Below are 22951 nucleotides of genomic sequence, written 5' to 3' on the forward strand. Positions count from 1 at the left end.
GTTTGACCGATAATGATTGTCGCGGGTTTGGTCGTCTCTTCGTCCCGAACGTTCTCAGAGATCATAATCACGCTGGGGTGACCTGGATGCAGCAACGGTGGTTTTCACGAACTTGCGGAGATGGCCAGCCTGGATGAGTTCTTCGATTTTGTCTTTCAGTGCTTGGCATCCTTCGGTCGTGTGGCCATAATTACGATGGTACTGGCAACGTTTACTGGTATCGGCATTGGGAGGGGTTTGCGACTGCTTCAGTGCCGGAATCAATTCAATCTGTAGTGCTTCGTCGAGAACCTTACCCCTTGGTACAATCAAGGGGGTGTAGTTGTGGAAACGGGGACCCCTATTTGGGCGATGCCGATCCCGGTCGGTCGGCACTGTGGGGGGACGAATCCCTTTGCTCCTGTCTGCGTTTTCAACATGAGTCTTTCGATGATAATCAATGTGCTCCTCTATCTGCATGAACTTTGTCGCTCTTGTTCTTAATTCATCCATATTACATGGGGGTCGTTTGATAAGACTTTCAGTAAACCTTCCAGGTAGTATGGCCGAGACCAAATGATGCATGGCTATTTCTGGATTAAGGTTACGAACGCTCATACACACTTTGCTAAATCTGTTCATAAATGTTCTTAATGATTCTCCCCTTTCTTGTTTGACATTTAGAAGGGACATGGAGGATGTCCGATGAGGTCTACTTGTGGCGTATTGCGTGGTGAATTTCAATTCCAAAGCGTCGAAGCTTGTAATGGAATTGGGTGGAAGATCAGAGAACCATCCAAGGGGACCTTCCCTGAGAGAGGTGGGGAAGACTTTACACCACACCGTTCGGTCAGTTGTGTAAAGGGTCATCTGAGTTCTAAATATATTCAGATGTTCGTCCGGATCTGTGGATCCATCATAAAGATTTATCGTTAGGCCTCTCCACTTGTCAGGGAGAGGAGTGGCTATGATATTGTCAGTGAACGGATGGCCTTTCGGGTTTGTTGCCTTGTTTGGGGTTACCTGCTTTACACTCTGATGTGTGTGTTGAACGAGTGATGTGGGAGGTAAAGTTTGGGCTATTGTCTTCGTTCCCGATTGGAGTGGTGGTGTAGAAGGCGCACGTGAATGTCCTTCATGCTCAGATTGCTCGAGTCTATCCAACAATCTTTTGTTCTGCTCTTTCAGTTGAGCTATCTCTTCTGCGTGCCGCTGGCGCTCTTCTTCTTGTCTTTTCTTTTCTTCATATTGACGTAGTTGATCAATGACTCCTTTCTGGAGTAACTCCTGCATCTGAATCTGGAGGGTTTGGAGTATCGTCCTATGTTCTTCCGTGGCAATATCATTGTTGTTGTTCCCATCTTCGAGCGTTGGTATCTTTGGGTCTGGGAATAATGATTACTCGGCCTCACGGTGGGCGCCAATTGTACCTGTATGGATATTGGGGACTGAGTAATGTTGGTCCACGTCGATACAAGGTGTCTGCTTCACTTTTAACTGTCCTGTTCTTCGAGTTTCTTTCTTCTTCACGTGCCTCGGTCGGCCGGTGGGGGTACCTGCGATTGTGCTCCGACGCTCAAGTCAGCAATCTTTTCCAGTGAGAATCTCTGATAATCTAAAAAAAACGTACCTCCTTTTCTCCTTCTCTCTCCTTTTGTATGTTTACTTGGGCTTGGGCCATTGGTGGCTCACGACGTGTTTCGTGGTCCTTGGGTCGTGTTAGATGGTTTCCTGGGATCTAGGGGATGTTCCCGAAAATCCAGGGAGTGCTCACGTGTGTTTGTTGCTCAGCGGGAATTGTAACCGTTTATCCCACGTGTAACCACGTTAATTAGATAATTTAATTCGAACCATGCGGTCGTCCGGTGACCGACCGGTACAGAAACAAATAATAATTTGACAAGAGAATGGCACGTGATAAAAACCTGGGGTTCTTTCCAAAGGAATCGAAGAAGACTGTGTTTTACATCAATGGCTATTGCATCATACAGATAAAAGTCGTTAGGTAAGTATTCTGAAGAAAACCCTCGCAAACTGATCCATCTCAGTTTCTTAAGCAGTCTTGATAGGTCTCTTTCCTGTGAATGATAGCGTCCGAATAAATCACTTCCGGTAGGCAATCTCTGAATGACTTTTGTGCCATTAGATGAAAAGAGCTAAGAAAAAGAAATATATTGAACATGAGAAAGCAACCACTTCCCAAAGAAGTTTCAAAACCATAGATAAAAGGATGTTCTTACCGTATTCTCTCACAGTGCATATTCTGCATCCTTATCAAACCACAGTTCACTGTTCTTCCCAATTTCAATTCTTGAAATTTGACGAATAGTTTTTCTTCCCATTTCTCGTAGCAACGGATGCATTCCAAATTTGTTGTTCTTATTAATTTGTATGAGACTATGCTTTATGAGAACTCTTATTCCACTATCAGCGTCTATTCCACAACCATTTAGGATCTTCGTAACATAGGTTTTGCTCTTACCAACAAAGTAACAACATACATCAAGAAATAAATCTTTTTCCATTTGATTGCGTAAACCGTCGAAACTTATTTTCAATTTCTTTTGAACATCGTGCTGGGGAATATTGTCTAATAGTAGCAATACTGAATTCCATTCTTCTTTGGTCCTTTCATATAAATAACTTCCAATGACTTCAAGAGCTAGAGGTAGTCCTTCACAATAAGAAACTACTCTTTCTGCAAGGAAATGGTATTCTTGTTTTGGTTTTGCTTCTCGAAATGCGTGCCAACTAAGAAGCTCAAGGGACTCGTTTGCGTTCATTAACTTTACCTGAAGAACAGAATCAGCTTGATATATCCTCACTAGGTTTTCAGGTCTTGTTGTAATAATTATTACACTTCCTCCTCCGACCCAATGACGGCATTCCCATAGTAATTGTCCATTAAACTCAGGCACATCGTCAAGTACAATGAGCACCGTTTTCCCAGAAAGTCTTTTCCGAATTATACTTCTTCCCATCTCAAAGCTATCTGTCTTCACCTTTGTATTTAGGACATCTAAAAGGAGTTTTTCTAGTAAACAAAGATCCCCTCTTATTCCACTAAATTGCCCAATACCTTCAATGAAACTTTTCTCCGTGAATGTACCATGAATTTGATGGTAGATGGCTTTTGTTGAATAAACTTTAAATGTTAGTTTGTGGGTTTTAAAATTAGAAGTTACTAGAATATTATAGAATGAGGGTTTGGATAGGTGAAAGGTCAAAAGTTGTAAGTGGGATTTTAATTATGGTGTTAGTGGGATTTTAAGGTCATAATGTAGATCTTTCTAGAAGAGCTTCCTAAAGCCTATAAAAAGGATGCTCTCTCATTTGTAAGAAGCACCACAGAAAGAAATACAATAGAGAGAATTACAAAGAAGAGTGTTTCTTTTAGAGAGAATTTAAAGAGTGAGTGAGTGTCTGTTTTTTTCAATTTGGTATCAGAGCCAATGGCGAATGTGACGGGTCAAATACCGCTACCACGGTTAACGAAGGCGACCAGATATGACAACTGGAGCATTCAAATGAAAGCTCTTCTCGGTTCTCAGGATTCATGGGAGGTGGTCGAAGAAGGTTTTGAAGAACCAACAAATACCACGGGTTATACGGCAGCTCAAACCAAGGCATTGAAAGAGATGCGATCGAAAGATAAGGCAGCTTTGTACATGTTGTATAGAGCTGTTGATGAGGCAATTTTTGAGAAAATTGCTGGTGCGTCTACTTCAAAGGAAGCATGGGACATATTGGAGAAGGTGTTCAAAGGAGCTGACCGAGTTAAGCAAGTGCGTCTACAAACTCTGCGTGGCGAGTTGGAGAATATGAAGATGAAGGGGTCAGAAAGTGTATCTGACTACATCACGCGTGTACAGGTTGTGGTGAATCAACTCAACCGAAACGGTGAAACGCTGACCGATGCACGAGTTGTGGAGAAGATTTTGAGAACATTAACAGACAATTTTGAGAGTATTGTGTGCGCGATAGAGGAGTCAAAGGACCTTGCGAAACTCACAGTCGACGAGCTTGCCGGTTCTCTCGAGGCACACGAGCAACGGAAGAAGAAGAAGAAGGAAGAAACACTCGAGCAAGCACTTCAAACCAAGGCGTCAATCAAAGACGAAAAGGTACTCTATCATCAAAATTCTCAATATAGAGGGCGTGGTCGTGGAAGTCGTGGAAACGGTCATGGTGGAAAAGGCAGCAACCATGAAGGGTACTATAAGGAGAAGGAATAGTCGAGCCAACCAAATTGGCGTGGAAGAGGACGTGGTAGAGGAAGAGGCGGCCGATCGAATTATTCCAACATCGAGTGCTACAAATGTCACAAATATGGTCACTATGCGAAGGATTGTAACTCTGACAAATGTTACAATTGTGGTAAAGTGGGGCATTTTGCAAAAGATTGTCGTGCTGATATAAAGATAGAAGAAACAACCAACCTAGCCTTGGAAGTCGAAACGAATGAAGGTGTTCTCTTGATGGCTCAAGATGAAGTCAACATTAACAATGACACTTTGTGGTACCTTGACTCAGGAGCAAGCAACCATATGTGCGGTCACGAGTACCTATTCAAAGATATGCAAAAGATTGAAGATGGTCATGTTTCATTTGGAGATGCATCAAAGGTGGAGGTCAAAGGGCGAGGTACGGTTTGCTACTTACAAAAGGATGGCTTAATTGGGTCACTCCAAGATGTTTATTACGTACCAGACCTCAAGACCAATATTTTAAGTATGGGACAACTCACGGAGAAAGGTTACTCGATATTTTTGAAAGATCGGCTACTACACTTGAAGGACAAGAAAGGGCGTTTGGTTGCTCGAATCGAGATGGCAAGAAATCTGATGTACAAGCTGAATTTGAGAAGCATACGAGAAAAATGTTTGCAAGTCAACATAGAAGATAAGGCATCATTGTGGCATCTCCGTTTTGGTCACCTACATCATGGTGGCCTAAAAGAGTTAGCGAAGAAGAATATGGTGCACGGGCTACCCAACATGGACTACGAGGGAAAATTTTGTGAAGAATGTGTGCTCAGCAAGCATGTGAGAACCTCGTTTCCAAAGAAGGCTCAATACTGGGCTAAGCAACCTCTCGAATTGATTCATACCGACATATGTGGACCAATTACTCCAGAGTCCTTCAGCGGTAAAAGGTATTTCATTACCTTCATTGATGATTTCTCACGGAAAACTTGGGTTTACTTTCTGAAAGAAAAATCCGAGGCATTTGAGGTGTTCAAAAAGTTCAAGGTGATGGTGGAGAGGACAACTGATAAACAGATCAAAGTTGTACGATCTGATAGAGGTAGCGAGTATACTTCAACGACTTTCATGGAGTATTGCGAGGAGCAAGGCATAAGGCGATTTCTAACTGCACCATACACTCCTCAACAAAATGGTGTGGCCGAGAGGAAGAATCGGACCATTCTCGACATGGTTCGATCAATGCTTAAGAGCAAAAAGATGCCAAAGGAATTTTGGGCGGAAGCTGTGCAATGCGCCATCTATGTGCAAAATCGATGTCCACATGTGAAGTTAGATGATCAAACACCACAAGAGGCATGGAGCGGACAAAAGCCAACAGTTTCTCATCTCAAAGTGTTTGGTAGTGTGGCTTATGCACACGTACCAGATCAACGAAGAACGAAGCTCGAAGACAAAAGCAAAAGGTATGTTTTTATTGGGTATGATGAGAAGACAAAAGGGTACAAGCTACTTGATCCAATAAGCAAGAAGGTGACGGTGAGTCGTGATGTGCAAATAAATGAAGCAAGCGAGTGGGATTGGAACAATTCTTTAGAGGTTATGATTGAAGTTGGAGAATCATCACCGACAAGTATAAATTCCGAAACAACCGATGATGAAGATGAACCACGACAACCTAAAATTCGAAGTTTGCATGATTTGTATGATTCGACAAATGAGGTACACCTAGTATGTCTTTTGGCAGATGCTGAAAATATCAGCTTTGAAGAGGCGGTGCGAGACAAGAAGTGGCAAACTGCCATGGATGAGGAGATTAAAGCGATTGACCGCAACAACACATGGGAGCTAATAGAATTGCCAGAGGGAAGTCAGCCCATTGGTGTGAAGTGGATATTCAAGAAAAAGATGAATGCTCAAGGCAAGATAGAGAGGTACAAGGCGCGACTCATTGCGAAGGGATACAAACAAAAGGAGGGAATTGACTACGATGAGGTGTTTGCTCCCGTTGTAAGAATGGAGACAATTCGATTGCTCATTTCCCAAGCGACTCAATTTAAATGGCCGATATTTCAAATGGATGTCAAGTCGTCATTCTTGAATGGTGTGCTTGAAGAAGAAGTCTACATCGAACAACCACCTGGGTACATGAAAATCGGAGAGGAGAAGAAGGTGCTAAAATTGAAGAAGGCACTGTACGGGTTGAAGTAAGCACCGCGGGCAAGGAATACTCATATCGATACATACTTCAAGGAGAACGAGTTCAAGCAATGTCCTTACGAGCATGCTCTTTACGCAAAGAACAATGGAGGAGACATATGCAAAGGAGATTTTGAAGAAGTACAAGATGGAAAATTGCAACCCAGTATCAATACCAATGGAACCAGGTGCAAATCTCTCAAAGTTCGATGGAGGAGAACGTGTTGATGCAAGTAGATACCGGAGTTTGGTAGGAAGCCTTCGTTATCTCACATGCACGAGGCCGGATCTTTCATTAAGTGTCGGCATCATAAGTCGATTCCTGGAGGAACCAGTTTACTCACATTGGAAGGCGTTGAAGCGAGTCCTACGGTACATCCAAGATGATCGGAAAAGTACATCGGGATATGTATTCTTTATGGGCAACACAGCATTTTCTTGGCTTTCAAAGAAGCAACCGATCGTGACGCTATCAACGTGTGAAGCTGAATATGTGGCAGCATCTTGGTGTGTATGTCATGCGATATGGCTGAGAAACTTGTTGAGTAAGATGGAGCTAAAGCAACTAGATGCAACTGTGATTCAAGTTGACAACAAATCAGCAATTGAGTTGGCACAGAACCCAGTGAACCATGAAAGAAGCAAACACATTGACGTTCGTTTTCACTTTATCCGTGATCATGTGAAAAAAGGAAGTGTGGAATTGGTGCATGTGGCGAGTCAGGAACAAGTTGCGGATATCTTCACAAAATCGCTACCGAAAGTACTTTTCGACAAATACAAGAAGATGATTGGCATGATGGATGGTAGAAACATTTAAGTTTATGGGGGAGTTTTGTTGAATAAACTTTAAATGTTAGTTTGTGGGTTTTAAAATTAGAAGTTACTAGAATATTATAGAATGAGGGTTTAGATAGGTGAAAGGTCAAAAGTTGTAAGTGGGATTTTAATTATGGTGTTAGTGGGATTTTAAGGTCATAATGTAGATCTTTCTAGAAGAGCTTCCTAAAGCCTATAAAAAGGATGCTCTCTCATTTGTAAGAAGCACCACAGAAAGAAATAAAATAGAGAGAATTACAAAGAAGAGTGTTTCTTTTAGAGAGAATTTAAAGAGTGAGTGAGTGTCTGTTTTTTTCAACTTTGGCAAGGGTGGTTTTGCCAGATCCTCCACTTGGAATTGTAATCCAACTGGAAATTTAGTAGCAGACAAGACTGGTAAGTGAAGAACAGTCTTAACAATTTTGTCGACTAGTTCAGCATCACTCCTTCAAGTTCAATAGCAATTATAGAACAAGTCACGTATTACCAAAATTAAATCACAAACTTAAAATATGCGTGAGTGATTTACCTGTAATTGCTCTCATCCCATCCAAAGAAATTTGCAGCTTTGGTGAGTGCGTGGCTCCATCTGGACATGCCATGCCTCAGTTGTTGTGGTGAGAATGTTTGGTGTGCAGTTGCTTTGAAGGCTTTTCTAAAACCACCCATCTGAAGACGTGCATCAGATGGCTGGATTTCGTAATAAACGGGCAGAACATGTCGGCAATAAGTTTGGTGCCATTTGATGATTTGTTGAAGCTTATTAAGACACCAAGCAGACTGAGAATAGGTTGTTGGAACTGAATTGGGTTGTGTGCATTGGGGTGGTGAAGGAAAGTGGTGAAGGCAACAGCAGAGAGGGCAGAATCGAGATGAGAAACAAATTTCCTTTGGATGTCTTCTCCATTAAAGTTTTGGATGATGAAGAGGCCAATTCCATGGAAGGTCAACGGTTAGAAGAAGAGAGAGCAAAAATGCAACACAGTCAAGACAGAAAACCATTCAAAGAAGCCAAAGATTAATACATTTCTTTTTTATAGTCGTGGAAGCTCATGAATTGCAGCACCCGTTTTACTTTAGAAAAATAATATATTTACAACTTGTTCTATTATACAACTTTCATTTAAAAAAAATATATATTTTTTCATTATTTTATAAAAAACTAAAATTTTAGACAAAAAAAAATTATATACTAGAACAAGCTCTCAATATATCAATATTATTTACTTTAGTCATTTAAGAAGTTAGACCAACACCCACTCTGAACCAAAAAAACGTATTACACTATTTTTTTCTAATTATATTCTCTTTTTTTCTAAATTTACCTATTAACTTTACTTTTTATTTTAGAAAGCATTATGTTCTCTCTCTTTTACGTTAGGCACATATCACTTTATACAGCATAATGATGTTCAAAGAGTACATTTTCATCTACATATCAACAAAAAACACCTCCTACCGTCTATCTCGCCTCTACCAATGAAAAAAAGAATAACAAGGATCAATCCTTATAAAAATACTAAATTGAATGCATACATACCAAGGGTTCTAGACACCAATCAGAGAATGAGAAATTAGCTGACGATATCTTTGATGAGATCAGGACCAAACCTTAACCAGTGCTAGAGAAAACTTCAGTATGATCAACCACTCCACCTCTAAATAAATAGTTATTCATGTGCCTCCATATCTCGCTAACCAACGCAATCAACACGTTGCCCATAATAAGATTAACTGAAGTGGGTACATCCAGAATCTTGAAATGTTCAAAATGAGACCCAGGATCCATAAAATCCATTGATCTTACTCCTAACCAGTCATAACAAAGATTCCAAATTAGCCAAGCAACTCTGCATTCGCAGAACAAATGATTTGTTGACTCCTCTGACCTTTTACACAAGCAACACAAATTACTCTCGACCTTGATACCTCTTCTCTCTAGATTAACCCTACAAGCAACCTTGTTTTCAGTCACTCTCCAAGCTGTGACTTGAGCTGAGGGAAGCGCCTTAACTTTCCGAAAAAAATTTATATCTTCTTTTGTCCTCCTCACTTCCTTCTTCCCTTAAAAAAGCATAGGCGGACTTAACTGAAAACTCTGTTAAATCACTATCCTTCCATACCCATCTATCCACAGTTTCCATCTCGAGCCGCTTATTAGAGATCATCTCTAAGAGTTTATTTTCTTGCTCTTCTTCCCAAGTGAACATACCCCTTCCCCACCTTAAGTTCCACTCCCAGGTCCCATTCCCTCATATTCTACAATCACATAAATTTGCCTCCTTATTAACAAACAAAGAAAATAACCTTGGAAATCTGCTTTTCAAGTCTTCTAATCTATCCAATTGTCTGACCAAAACATAACATCTCTCCCGTTTCCAACCTCCAAATTCAAACGATCTTCAAACTTCCCTCCCCATTCCTCAAACCTCCAAACCTTCCTTAAATCTCTCCACCACATAGAGACCTTACTATTATTATCTCATTGCTCCTTCAAACCTCTCCACCCTCCATACTTAGATTCCAATACCTCCCTCCACAACCCCCCCCCCCCCCCCCATTTTCGTTTTCATGCGCCAAATCCATTTTCTCAAGAGAGCCAAATTAAACTGCCTAACATTAATAATACCGAGCCCTCCTGCTTCCTTGAATTTACAAACCTTATCACATACCACCCATGCGATCTTCCTTCCATTTGACCTCCATCCCCAAAAAAAATTCCTCTACAGACTCACAGTCTTCTTTAAAACAATAGACGATATCTTGAATAGAGAAAGATATAACAAAGGTATTGACGACAAAACTGACTTAATTAAGTATATCCTCCCTGCCATCGAGATAAATCTTCCTTTCCACCTGCCTAGCCTTTTCTTTACCCTGTTAACCAGCTCATCCCAAAACTCACCCCTCTTATGACACCCCCTACAAGCATCCCCAAATATTTAAAAGGAATTCTCATCACCTCACAATTTAGAATTGTCACAAAGTGGAGAATCTTTGTCTGCTCCACCCCAATCCCACCAAGTCTACTCTTGGAGAAATTCAGCTTAAGACCAGATGCCAATTCAAAATAGTTCAACATAACCTTTATATTAAATACACTTTTGATTTTTGCCTTACAAAAGAACAAAGTGTCATTAGCATACTGGAGCATATTTACGTTTACCGACTTCTTCCCAATCTTCAAGCTCTCAATCAAGTCTTTCTCGACCGCGGCCCTACATACCCCGGCTAACCCTTCAACCGCTATAAGAAACAAGAATGGAGCTCACGGGTCACCTTACCTCAGCCCTTTCTTTGGAATAAATTCCTTAGTAGGACTCCTGTTTATGAGAATTAACATCGACGTTGATTCCAAGCAAGCTTTAATCCAGGAAATCCACTTTTCACAAAAGTCGATCCTTTCTAGCATATAATATATAAAATTCCACCTCAGAGAGTCGTAAGCCTTCTCATAATCCACCTTGAAAAACACACAACTTTTGTTCTTCCTCTTCAACTTTTCTAAGGCTTTATTGGCTACCAAAATACTATCCAATAACCCCCTTCCTTCAAGAAAGGCAGATTGCCTAACGTCGATAACTCTACTGGTCACTTTTTTAAACCTGATAGCCAAAATCTTTGAAATCGTTTCATACACACACTCTACCAACGAAATCGGTCTATAATCATTAAGTTGTTGAGGATTATCATTCTTAGGAATCAAACAGATGAAAGAAGCATTTGATCCCTTAGGCCACTTACCATTGACCATAAAATCATTTATCGTCGAGACAAAATCTTCCTTAAGACAACCCCAACAAAACTTAATGAAACTGAAGTTAAAACCGTCAGGACCAGGGCTCTTAGAACCATCACAACTCCAAACAATGTTCTTAATTTCTTCTTCAGAGACTACTCCAACTAGAGACACATTATCTTCTTCTAATAACGAGGTGAATCGAACATTGTCCAACCTAACCATTGGCTCGGACTCCCCAACGAATCTAGCTTCGAAAAACTCTCTGACCTTAGTCATTACCACCTTTTTCTCCTCACACCACTGATCCTTCATTTCTACCCCGTTGATTCTGTTTCTCATTCTCCTCCACTTCACATATGAGTGGAAAAAATTTGTATTTAATGTTGATCTAGAGTGATCACTTGCTTTGAAGAATCCAAATCTCGTGTTGATGCAAAGGTTGGTGTTGTTGCTGTGTCTAGGATAGGATCTGGGTAGATTGATTGTGTAATCCACTCTTGATTGAATCTAAAGCTAAAGAGTTTTCAAATCTTTTAAGTTGAAAGTGTTTTTCAATCTAAGTGAAAAACAACCTGTTGTTTTGTCAAAACAACCGATTGTTTTACTCTTAGGTGTTTTGAAAAAGGTTGAAAACTGTTTTCGTTGATTGACTTACTCTCAAACCAAAACAACCGATTGTTTGTTTTCAAATCCTAACAGAAAATTATTTTGTTAGTTGAATGAGCTTTAAATGATTTTGTAACTTAATGCGCTCCTTCTTTAAATGCTTTGACCATTCTTTGAAAGCTATAAATAGTTTGTTTAACTTTTGTAACAAACAACAACTGAGAATTTAAGAAAGAAAAACATATTTGAGTTTTTCACTGATTTTGCTTTCAACAGTTGAAGATTACTTTGAGTTTTTCTTTTCTCAAGAGAGAGTGGAATAAGATTACAATTGTATTGATTTCAGTTCATTATGTAACAAGTGTAAATCCTTCTGTACATTGTGTGAATTCTGGTGTTGTAAGCCAAGGAGTGTTGTGTGCTCTTGAGGTTGTCAAGATCAACATTCTTGGTGTGTGCTGAGCCAAAGGAAGTGTGTTTCTTGAGGGGTTCAAGGTCACTTCTTTGGTGGTGTGTGTATGTAATCTAGGTTTGATTACTTAGTGAATTCCCCAGTGGTTTCTGGGAAATTGGATGTAGCTCTTGGTTTAAGAGTGAACCAGTATAAACTGTTTGTGCAATCTCTCTCTCCCATAAACTCTTTAATTTCAGTTTGTGCATTTTTAACTGGTATAAACAACCGATTGTTTCTGCGAAACAACCGATTGTTTTTCTGGTGCTGTATTAAATTGTGTTGTGTTTTTGGCTAACTGAATTCTAGATCAAGTTTCTTGTAAAGAATTTCATTCTAGACTAAAAAGTTTGTGAAAACCCCTTTAAACAATTCACCCCCCCCCCCCCCTTCTCATTTAAAGTCATACATACTAACATTTAAGTCTCCTTGTTTCAACAAATTTTTCCTTGCTTTCTGTTGCACAACCACTTCTTGTTTAAATAAGTTTCGACTTTGTTCAACCAACAATAGTCTTCTCTCCTCTCGCCCAAACTCGTCTAAAACGCCTTCGTCGTCTCTAGTATCCAACTCTTGAATTTTATTTTGTAATAAAATACCTTCCTGATTGACGTTCCCAAAAACCTCTCTATTCCACTTCTTCAAATCTAATTTTGATCTCTTCAATTTCTCTTTTAATACAAACATGCCTCCTCCCAACACTTCATAACTCTGCCATTTACTCCAAAAAAATTCTAAAAATCTTCCATCTCTTTGCCACACGTCTAGACTTCTGAAAGGTTTCGACCTTCAATCTACCAACGTTGTTTTGAGCACTATAGTACAATGATTAGAAATCGATCTACTGAGAACTAATTGTTTACTATTCGGCCATACATCCAACCATTCCCTAGAAACAAGAATCCTGTCAATTCTGCTCTTAATCGTCCCAATCGGCTTGTACCAAGTGAACTTTCTTCCAACCATCGGAATATCCAACAATTCTGCATTTTCGATAAAACCATTGAACCCCTGATTTCTCTACTATAATCTGATACTGAAACTGCGCTTTTTCTCTCCTTCTTCCTTCTAATTGAATTAAAGTCCCCACCAACACACCACACCCTGTTTTGTTGACTCTTCATGAGTTCACTAATCTCATCCCATACCTCCTTCCATGCTTTCAACGATCTAGAACTGTACACGTTCATTATCATAAGTAGTACGTCATCTCCTACTTTCCAAATTCCTTCGATAACCGAATAAGATTTCCCATTAAAGTATCTTATCATATCAAAACTACTTCTTCTCCACCTAGTAATAATTCCTCCTGCATTATTAACTGCCCCATTCTCCATCCATTCAATTTCATTTGAGCCCCACAAATAATAGCAATGCTCTTTACTAATCACTGAGAACTTTGTCTCCTGTAGACATACCATTCCAACCTCCTCTTTTCTAATCAAGTCTCTTAAGTATGTTCTTTTCGTACTTCCGCCAATCCCCCTTCTATTCATGCTAATTAGACTCATAATCAGAAACACAATTCTCCATTTGACTACATTTGTAGTCCCGACTCTCCAAACTACCAAGTCTATTTAAAATGACATCTTATTCTTTTAACAAAGTGAAACCCATCTCCTTACCAAATTTCTATGCCCTCCTGATTTCGCCCTGCTCATCTTTTAACCGCACCATTTTCCTATATATTCTCACATCTCTAACTGAGATAGTAATTTCTGACCTTAAACCCTTTAAAGAAACTGACTTAGATAATCTTTCAACCAACGGTGGATTTCCGTCTCTCAAAACCGACATATCGCCTCCCCCTCCACCAATATTGTCCATCAACCTCCCCACCGGACAACTTGCAGAAATGGTCTCCATCCTACATGCCTTATTCTTTGGTGTGAATACCACCACTGCTCTATAGTCGACATCTGCGACCTTTACACTCCGTACTAACCCCATTGTGCTCATCTTTTCTGTGGCGTTTGTTGTCTCGTCATCTATCTCGCACACAATAGTTCCTTTACTTGCATAGTCAATCCTCCTCACCTCACCTTCTTCCTCATCAATTTGCCATGCCCCTCCCACCTCACAGTCACAGTTCGCCTTCGCGTCGCCTCTCCCCTTTGTGTCGTCGCCCCACCTCGAACGCTTGCTAGCACCGTCTGTCGCAACGCACAACCGTGGTGCAAATGCGTGAGAACCGGCTCCGACGTACGCTTCGATCGTTGTCGCCTGTGATTCTAGCGCAGCCTTTACTCCCTCACCACCGCTCATCATCGTTTCCGTCTCGGACAACGCTCCAGACGCCGTGAATCGTGTCCCCGCGCCGTCCGCCTTTGACCGTGGTAGAGGTGAGACGTTGCCGACTTTCTCCACTGCGTCGAGCGTCGCCGTCAACGTCGCCACCCTTTCTTCTCCTCCTGCCTCTCCACCGTGCCTTCCACTAACATCGCGGGTTCCACCGCCGCTATTAATATCCACTAAGAGATTATTTCGTGCCTCCTCTTTTTCCACATTAATAATCCCCTCTTTCCTTGGTTCCAACATACCATTCTGACTCTTCCCGACATAAATAATTCCTCCATTAATGCATGTACCGCCTTTTGAAATTTTTTCCTCTTCTGCCGGAAATTGAACAGTCGTCTCCTCCCTTCTCCTCTCTCCTTGTCTACCACCGTGATCTGAGTACTCAGACTCTGAAAATTCTTCACCAATGCTAGGGTCAAGTAGTGCTTCCGATTCATCCTCTGAAGCCACCCCGCACTTGTGAAACAAATTTCCAAACGAAGGAACAGGGAAATTTTCTTCCTCAGGAAAAACCTAACATAGCCTATCCTTTATCCTCACTGCTTTCGCCAGTCTTACCTCCTCGTCCACTGGGATTCTAATACACAACCTCGCATACTCTAACACCTCCTTAGAAATTGTTCCTTCATCAACCTCTACAAGCGCGCCTACAAGAGCCCCTATGCGTTCAAAACATTGGTTAATCCAAAGAGCCAACAGTACCCCTGCATCGGAACCAAGCTATCTTCTCAAAATTCGCAAAAGAGTCATCCCATGGAACAATTGACTCAAAAATACCTTCAAACCATTCTTTGTTTTTTGCAATCAACCTCTTAATTTGTCCCTCTTCTTCACATGATAGCAACACGTACATCCCCCCTAAGATTCTCACCCTTACTAAATTAAATCCTCCCAAAATAAAACTCTCCTTAATATTTTGCACATTCGTTGCCTTTATGATTTTCCTGATGAAGCATCTCTCCAACCAAAAAGACGTCTCCACATTAGCTCTAACATGTGGCAAAAAGTCATCTTCTCCCTTCTGATCGGATCTCGCTTTTCCACCCCTGACTGCGTGTGCATAAGAGCCTTGTTCATTCTTTTGGTTCCAGACTTTCCAATAATAAATTTGTCTCACAAAGTGTGCATTGACTTCTCTTGCCTTCTGTATTTCGGTTTGTTTTCTTGAAGCTTCCATGTACCAAAACAAATAGAATCAATTTGTTTTTCCAAAGCATACTCATCCTTAACGTCATGAAATCTGACAAAACCAAAACATTTTTTCCTGACATTTAACTTTCTAGATATGAAGACATCTATAACTCTTCCCCAACGTTGAAAAACTCTCCATAAATCCTTTTCTTGAAATTCATTTGGAAAATTAGTGAAAAAGAAAGAAGCTTATATATGCCATCTTCAATTGCCAAAAACTGCTACAAACTCCTTCACGAAAATTTTTATTTCAAACACCTTCGAACCCCTTAGATCTAGTTGGCAACACTGTCGTCGATCCCGGCCTTGCTCAATGAGAATGGTGTGGTTTCTTCATCTCTCTCACTCTACACTCTCCGCCTTCCCAAATACCTAGCTGCTTAAGAACCAACATATATCTTAAGATGTTCTTACATATGTCCAAAAACGTGCGAATCAGGTAGAAGAGAAAAACACGCACTATAAGAAAACAACCATTTTGCGTGGGCCAAAAACGGACGCAAAAGTGAAAAAACGGATGCTTATGCGTTGGAGTATCGTCCATTCCGCATTCGACGAAAAAAACATGAAAGCAAATATAAATTAGTGTGGGCCAGAAAATTGGACGCATAAAAACTTATTTTAATTTTCCCATTATTTATTACCAATTAGTAATGTTGGAAACATTCTGCAGCAGCCAAGACTCGAACTCAAGTCCTTCTAGTGACCAAGGAAGCATTAACCACTAGACCAGACAAATTCTTTGGGCATATTATCATTTTTATTATACTTATTATTATTAATATAATTTATACATATTAATATAATTATTTTTAATAATAATAAAATAAATTATACTCATATTATTAATATTATTAATAATAATATTAATAATATCTATACCTATATATAAAGGGGATTCCCTCTTTAACTGCTCTCAAATTTCTTCCTATTTTATCCTTAGATTAATATTTAGTTTTATTTCATTATTTTGGGTATTGTGTCATTTCCTTCTTTTTAAAAATATTTGAAATAAATGGAGGAGCGGTTTTGAATTAAAAGAGATGGTTTATTTTTTAAAATGAATTGCTAAAAAGAGGGAGTGTCTGTTAAAATCATGAGAGAGAAATAAATTTAAAAAATATTTGAAATAAATCGAGCAGCTGTTTTGAATTTAAAGAGATAATTTATTTTGAAAATTAACTGCATAATGAGAGGAGTGTCTGTTTGATGAGAGAGAAATAAATATTAGGAAACGTGAGTAGTGAGTAGTGAGTAGTGGTCGAACGTGAGCAATTTTGAAAATTCTTGAGTATATTGTCATTTTCCATTACTACTTAGCGGTTACATAGGAGTAGTGGGTTTCAGGAGTAGTTGAAAAGGACTAGTTACATCCACTTCGGAAGGAGCAGTTTTCACCGGTTACATCCACTTCATTTTCTCTTTTATATTTCGACTCCAAAGAAAAAAATGCTCATAAATTTTGACACATCTTGAACCCTCTTCCTTCACGCTCTGTGTTCTTCTCCTACTCTCACCCGTCTCACGTCGACTACATCCATTTCGCCTTTTCATCGGCCTCCACTCTTTCAAAATGCTCTCTAAGCACAAAAGAAGTCTATATAATTTTGATTATTTAATTGTTGGAAGAGCAAGTGTTGGCAGAAGAAGTAGAACACTACAAGGAAATCTTAATTTAGCTGCAAACAAATATTGAAGGCCATAAGTGGACACTAAATAGTGTCCATTAAACCTTCATTAAACCTTCATTATTAAAATAAATTAAATAAGGTGTGAGGAAAGCGTAAGTTATTCTCACGTAAACTTAAAAAAAAATAAAAAAAAAATAATGGTTGCGTTACTGAAATGGCAACTACTAAAATTATAAAAATAATTAAAATTTAAATATTTGAAGGTTATAGGCCCAGGCTAAAAGTTTTAAAATTAAATATAAATAATATGAAGGTTAAGCCCACGCAAATTACACACAAATAATTAATTTTTATTTTTGCTTTACTTTAATTCCTTCTTTTCTTTTTCTTCTTTCATTTTTCAATTCTGAAGCAATTCTCTCCACGCAATACTCACTTCACTCCACTTTTCCTCAGCATCAACAACATTCTCACATCTTCCCTCCATTCGAATCTCTCTCTTTGTTGAGCATTCAAGCATTGCGAGCGGAGTATCGTGTTCTTGATTGTGCCCTAACACAGTAAGTTTCGCATTTCCTTTCGTTTTCGATCCATCTCGACCTCTACAGTAGGTAATTCGTGTTTCACTATCAGTGAAAGAAGGAGGCTCAAGGATCTTTGTGGCGGATTGGGATTGCGGAGGAACAAGCATCGCGACCACGCTTTCGGCGTTGGCGAACCCTCGTTTTTACTGCCGCAACAGAGTTGTGCCTCTTGCTGCCTTGCGAGGAAACGCCGTTCCAATCTCGCGACGTTTGTGCCTGGAGCTTTTCTCGACAAGTCTTGTTTCCGCCTGTCTAACAGTAAACTCCATCGTTCTACTGTGAGTTTTCTCGCTTCGTTTCTATCTGATAATCTTGATTTTTTTTCTTTTAGTTTTTTTCCTTTTTTTTGTGGTGTTTGTTGGTAATATAAGAACTGAGCCGTTTATATCTCTGGCATTTAAGATTTTTAAAACTCTACTTATTATCTAAATAAAAATTAGACTAGAGAAGTGTCTCTTGTATCCGATATTGGGCGTAGTTTATGTTTGTGTTGATGGATTTTCTTCTGTCAAGCAGGTTTAGATGAGCCACATGCAGCAAGTACAACCTGGCCCGATGGTATTGCTGAGAAACAAGATTCAAGTGTATATGATAATGAACTAGAGCGGATAGAGGGGTTTCTGAGTTCTGAACTTCCATCTCACCCTAAGTTGCATCGTGGTCAACTGAAGAATGGATTAAGTTATTTGATTTTGCCAAATAAAGTTCCACAAAAAATGCACGTTTAATCATTTTTATGAATTCCTTTTAAAACATTGATATAGTTTTTTAATATAACCGATACAGTCAAATATGATATAGTTTTATGTATTCTCTGTTAATTAAACATTGTTTTTTTTCCCTTGTTGTCAACTGCTTAGTATCAATTTATTCAATTTTAGGTGATACGACAAAAATTTCATCCAGGTGATAGCTTACATAAAGAGAAGAGTAGTATCAGAATTCATGTGGTATGTGAGTGACTCGCCGTATTTAGCGATGGTGTGGACAACGTAAGGCAATACACGAGGTGCAATGTCATTAGAGTGAGGAGCCATGGGTTTGGATTTGGCTTCCTTAATCATTTTAATCATATCTCTAATGTCTCCAACCAAGGGACAGTAGGAATTCCCTTGGATACCCTGTTCCTTTAGACGCCTCTCTATCCTCTTAGGTCTCAGCCACATCCAGTTGAGTGCATTCCAAAACCACCATATCAACACCGTAGCAATCAAAGTAACGATACCACATGTAGATGGGGTCAAATTCAGAGATGATATTCCTAATACTCGGATGATTACCTAGTTTTGGAAGATGAAAGTGGGCGAGTTAAGCTCAGTGGAAATATCATTTCGCCCTCTGAATATGTGACAGGTCTATATGATGAACAACTTGTCCTGATTTAGTAAAATAGATTTTGTTATAAGAAGGCAATTATGAAACATGTGCATGTTAATTCCAATACATTAAGTTTAGTTTCCACAATTTCTTTATTTTTCCTTGTTCTGTTTGGATTGCTTTGTTTTCAGATTTGTTTAATATGAGGTACCTAGGAATAATACATGTGGCTACTTTATAGCAATGCAACTTGCCTTCTGTACAAATGACTGTCATTTGAAACATAACAATTTTATACTTACATTATCTGCAACAGGAATTGTGGTTGCTTTACTTGGAAAGGAAAGTAGGGCAGGTGATTTTTTGGTTCAGGATGTACTAGATGTTGGCTTACCCCCACAGATAGAATTTCCCCTTAAATCAGGTACCTCTTTTATATCCCTTGCATTTTATAACCCAATAAAGCACACCCGTGACATTTATGGGATTTTTGCCCAGACCTTGGCTACAGATGGTAGATTATGATTTCCCATTTGAGGACGGAAGAATATTTGGTCAATTGGCATCCCACTTTCTTGCATAAAGTGATGTTTCTGTTATCTGTTTAGTATTTGGTCAGAAGGATTTGTGTTGTTGTTGATATTTCTCGGCAAGTGTACCGAATCAACTGTAATATAGTACTCTTTAAAGTACGAATGTCAAACCCACAGGGAACAATTCTAATTAAGATGTTCTGTTTTAAAACTCATCAAGTATAGACAATAATTTTGATTGTTGAGAACTTGTTCATTACCAAATTAAAGATTTCACAAATAACTTGGAGAGATATAGGGTTTGATTCAACCAAATACAAAACTAACTTATCAATTATAGAGAAAGATACTTGGGATTGAATTGCGTTTATCTCAATCATCTATATTTTGAATAATACAATATATAATACTCAAAACTACTTATTCTTGATGCTTAATTTAAAGTCATTCATCTTGATTCCTCACAGATGAAATTCATAAGATAATTTCTCAAACACTGATTCCTCATATATTTAACAAATCATCTAGCTTTAGGAACAGAATTATAATGCAATCAATAACCTGGAATTTATTCCTAGCATTACAAGTTATCAAGTATTTTCGTTTATTTCAGATCCTTAAAGGTACTTTCCAGTTAAATTTAAGGATCAAAATCAATACTGTATTGATCAGACATAATCAAGCAATAAGCATAAAACGAAAATACCAAGAACAAGTAGAAAAGAGAATTTTATATATATATATATATATATATATATATATATATATCACCAAGAATACATTTGATCAAGATAAATTACATTCAATCCCAAGTTAGAAAGACTTAGCCACTCATGACAGCTCCTCCAAACTTCATTCTTGATCTGGATTGCATAAGAAGGGCTGATCTGAGCAAGTTCTTCTCCTAAGAACAGAGGTTTCTTCTCTTTCTCTCACTAGTCTCTCTCTATAAAAACCCAATCTGTTTTCCACCGCTGGTTTTGAGTTATGTTTCAGAATTTATATAATAAACTTTAGCTCAAGCTATCCCGTTTTAGCTTGAGCTAGATCTTTCGGTGCATTTTTAGCTTGAGCTAGCGATTCTAGCCTGAGCTAGATCAGTACTGCACCTTTAATCAACTCTGGACAGTTTTAGCTTGAGCTAGCAATTCTAGCCTGGGCTAGAATTGTACTGCACCTTTAATCAACTCTGGACAGTTTTAGCTTGAGCTAAATCCTCTAGCTTGAGCTAAATCTTCTTGTGATCCAATTAAGTTTTTACTTTTTTTTTCTTTCAATGCCAGCTTGAATACATTCTTTCAAAGCTTCATATTCATCTGCAATTTACACAAAAAATGAGATTAAATTTCTTCATTTGTTTCTTGGTTCAAAAAATATATAACTAGATTCAATAATTCTCAGATTAGGGTAATTTTCTTACATTAAGCAACAATTAAGTTCTAAAGTGTTCAATTTTCTCAATCATAAAAACTACACATTGGCTCTTATCAGTTGTTTGAAAATTTTATTATTCATAGTCTCCAATCATAAATTGTCTTTTGTTTCCCTTTTCTTATCATAGTCTCTTTCTATTTGATTGCATAAGATTTTAGTTGTATTTGCTGAAGTTAGCGGAACTAGTTTCTTATCTTTTTTAAATGGTAAAACTTTGATAAGTTACCCAATTCAAATAGGCTGCTTGTTCTATGCTTCTCCTGCTTGTCTTAATGCAAAGATAATGAGCAACATACTTGCCATTTTATCCTTTTAACTTTACATCTTTGATCATCCATACTTCAATATTTGTTATTAAAATTTCAATTTTTAGTGAAATTATTGTCTTGAATTTTCTTTTATTTGGATTCTACAGGGGAAGACAAATACGTTGTTCTTATGTCAGGTTTAAGGGTTGGGAGCAGCACCTCTAATTCTCTTTGGTTTCAGCTTCTCATTGATTATATCACAACGCATTTAGGAGATGAGAAGGTTTGTCCGGTTTTTCTCTCAACTTCTCAAGTTGATAATTATGCACCATTACATTTTAACTAATAAAAAGTGACAAATTACACAGGAGCAAAGTATTGCGTCAAAAATTATTCGAGTTGTCTTTGCTGGGAATTTAGTTGAGATACCTCAGAACGGACAGGTATTTATGTTCCTGTATAAGGAGAGAGAGATAGGAAAACAAAAAGATTTTAGAGAGAAATCGTTTTGCAAAAGATAAACTTGAATTCATGGAAAGGACATTAAGGTGGAGGCATTTAGCACCCACTGCACCTAATACTGTTGGTATGCTCATTATGTATACCTCGATGCTTTTACACCTTTATTATCAGTAATCTTTTTTTTTTTCTGCTTAGCTCAGAGGTTGAACATTTGTTATATTACCTGTTATTTCTGAAAAGAAACATAGTTGTTCTTCCAAAAAATAAAAATGATTTATTCTGACTTCTGTTACTAATTGTTGCCTTCTAGGGTGCTTTCCTTATACTGAGAGGGATCCTTTCTTCATTGAGAGCTGTCCTCACGTTTACTTTGTTGGAAATCAAGATAAATTTGAAACTTGGATCATAAAGGGTATTTTTATTCTAAAATCAATATTGCAGTTGCAGAAATAAAAGTTACTTTGTTGTTGTTGTACGATCCCCAGTTTTAGATAAGCAATATATTCATGGAATCCAGAGAAGATGATCATGGAAGCTAGAGAACCAGCCTATCAAACTACTCATTCACAACTGTGGTCATCCAGCTAAATTACTAACTTAAGAATAACTTAAGCTAGAGAACCAGCCGGGTGCATAACTTTCTATAATAAAAATATTTATTATAGAACAAAGTTTCTTAAATGTATTAAAATGATAGTTTTTTCATTGCATATGTTTCGATAAAACATAACTAGTAAGCAGCGCAAATGGAAGGCATTTCAACAAAGCCTAAACCTAAGAAGAAGAATAATGAAATCACTAAAATAACCAAGCTAACTAATTAATGTCCATGCTTAAACACTTTTTATTCATCAATATAATAATTTATTCATTACTTTTGTTTTTTAGTTTTTAACTTATCAATTCATTGATGTTTTTTTTCTTTTTAATGCTATTGCAAAAAAAAAAAGCAAATTAAAAAATATTAATATTTAAAATCCAAACTTTTATTTAAAAGTGGAGTTCAATAGCTACCAAAAATAGTGCATACAAAAAAAAATTATGTGTCCACATATCCAAGGTTAAGCCCATTCTAATTTCATTGTCACTTTACCAAGGTCAAGCCCTCGCTTTATTCTAATTTTATTGTCCCAATATCCAAGGCTAAGCCCACGCTTTATTTTTAATTTTATTGTCCCCTTATCCAAGGCTAAGCCCACGCTAATTTTATTGTCCCCTAGCTAAGCCTAAGCCCTCACTTTCTGTCCAAGGC

The 22951-nt window shown here is 38.3% G+C and overlaps 3 protein-coding genes across 3 annotated transcripts; 1 reads left to right on the top strand and 2 right to left on the bottom strand.

The window, feature by feature from the left end:
* Positions 1-54: 54 nt before the first annotated feature.
* On the bottom strand, positions 55-1272 carry LOC150024174 (uncharacterized). The gene has a single exon (XM_090296608.1). It carries the CDS (start codon positions 1270-1272, stop codon positions 55-57), a length of 1218 nt encoding a protein of 405 aa, XP_090152734.1.
* A 956-nt stretch (positions 1273-2228) lies between these two features.
* LOC150024175 (disease resistance protein RUN1-like) lies at positions 2229-2960 on the bottom strand. Its single transcript, XM_090296609.1, has one exon. The coding sequence runs from the start codon at positions 2958-2960 to the stop codon at positions 2229-2231; it is 732 nt and encodes a 243-aa protein (XP_090152735.1).
* Positions 2961-3420: 460 nt separating this feature from the next.
* Positions 3421-4214, top strand: LOC150024176 (uncharacterized). The gene has a single exon (XM_090296610.1). The coding sequence runs from the start codon at positions 3432-3434 to the stop codon at positions 4212-4214; it is 783 nt and encodes a 260-aa protein (XP_090152736.1). The 5' UTR covers positions 3421-3431.
* The last annotated feature ends 18737 nt before the right edge of the window (positions 4215-22951 follow it).

The sequence above is a fragment of the Phaseolus vulgaris genome, chromosome 10 (assembly GCF_051622355.1).
Source record: "Phaseolus vulgaris cultivar YP4 chromosome 10, ASM5162235v1, whole genome shotgun sequence".
NCBI classification, from domain to species: domain Eukaryota; kingdom Viridiplantae; phylum Streptophyta; class Magnoliopsida; order Fabales; family Fabaceae; genus Phaseolus; species Phaseolus vulgaris.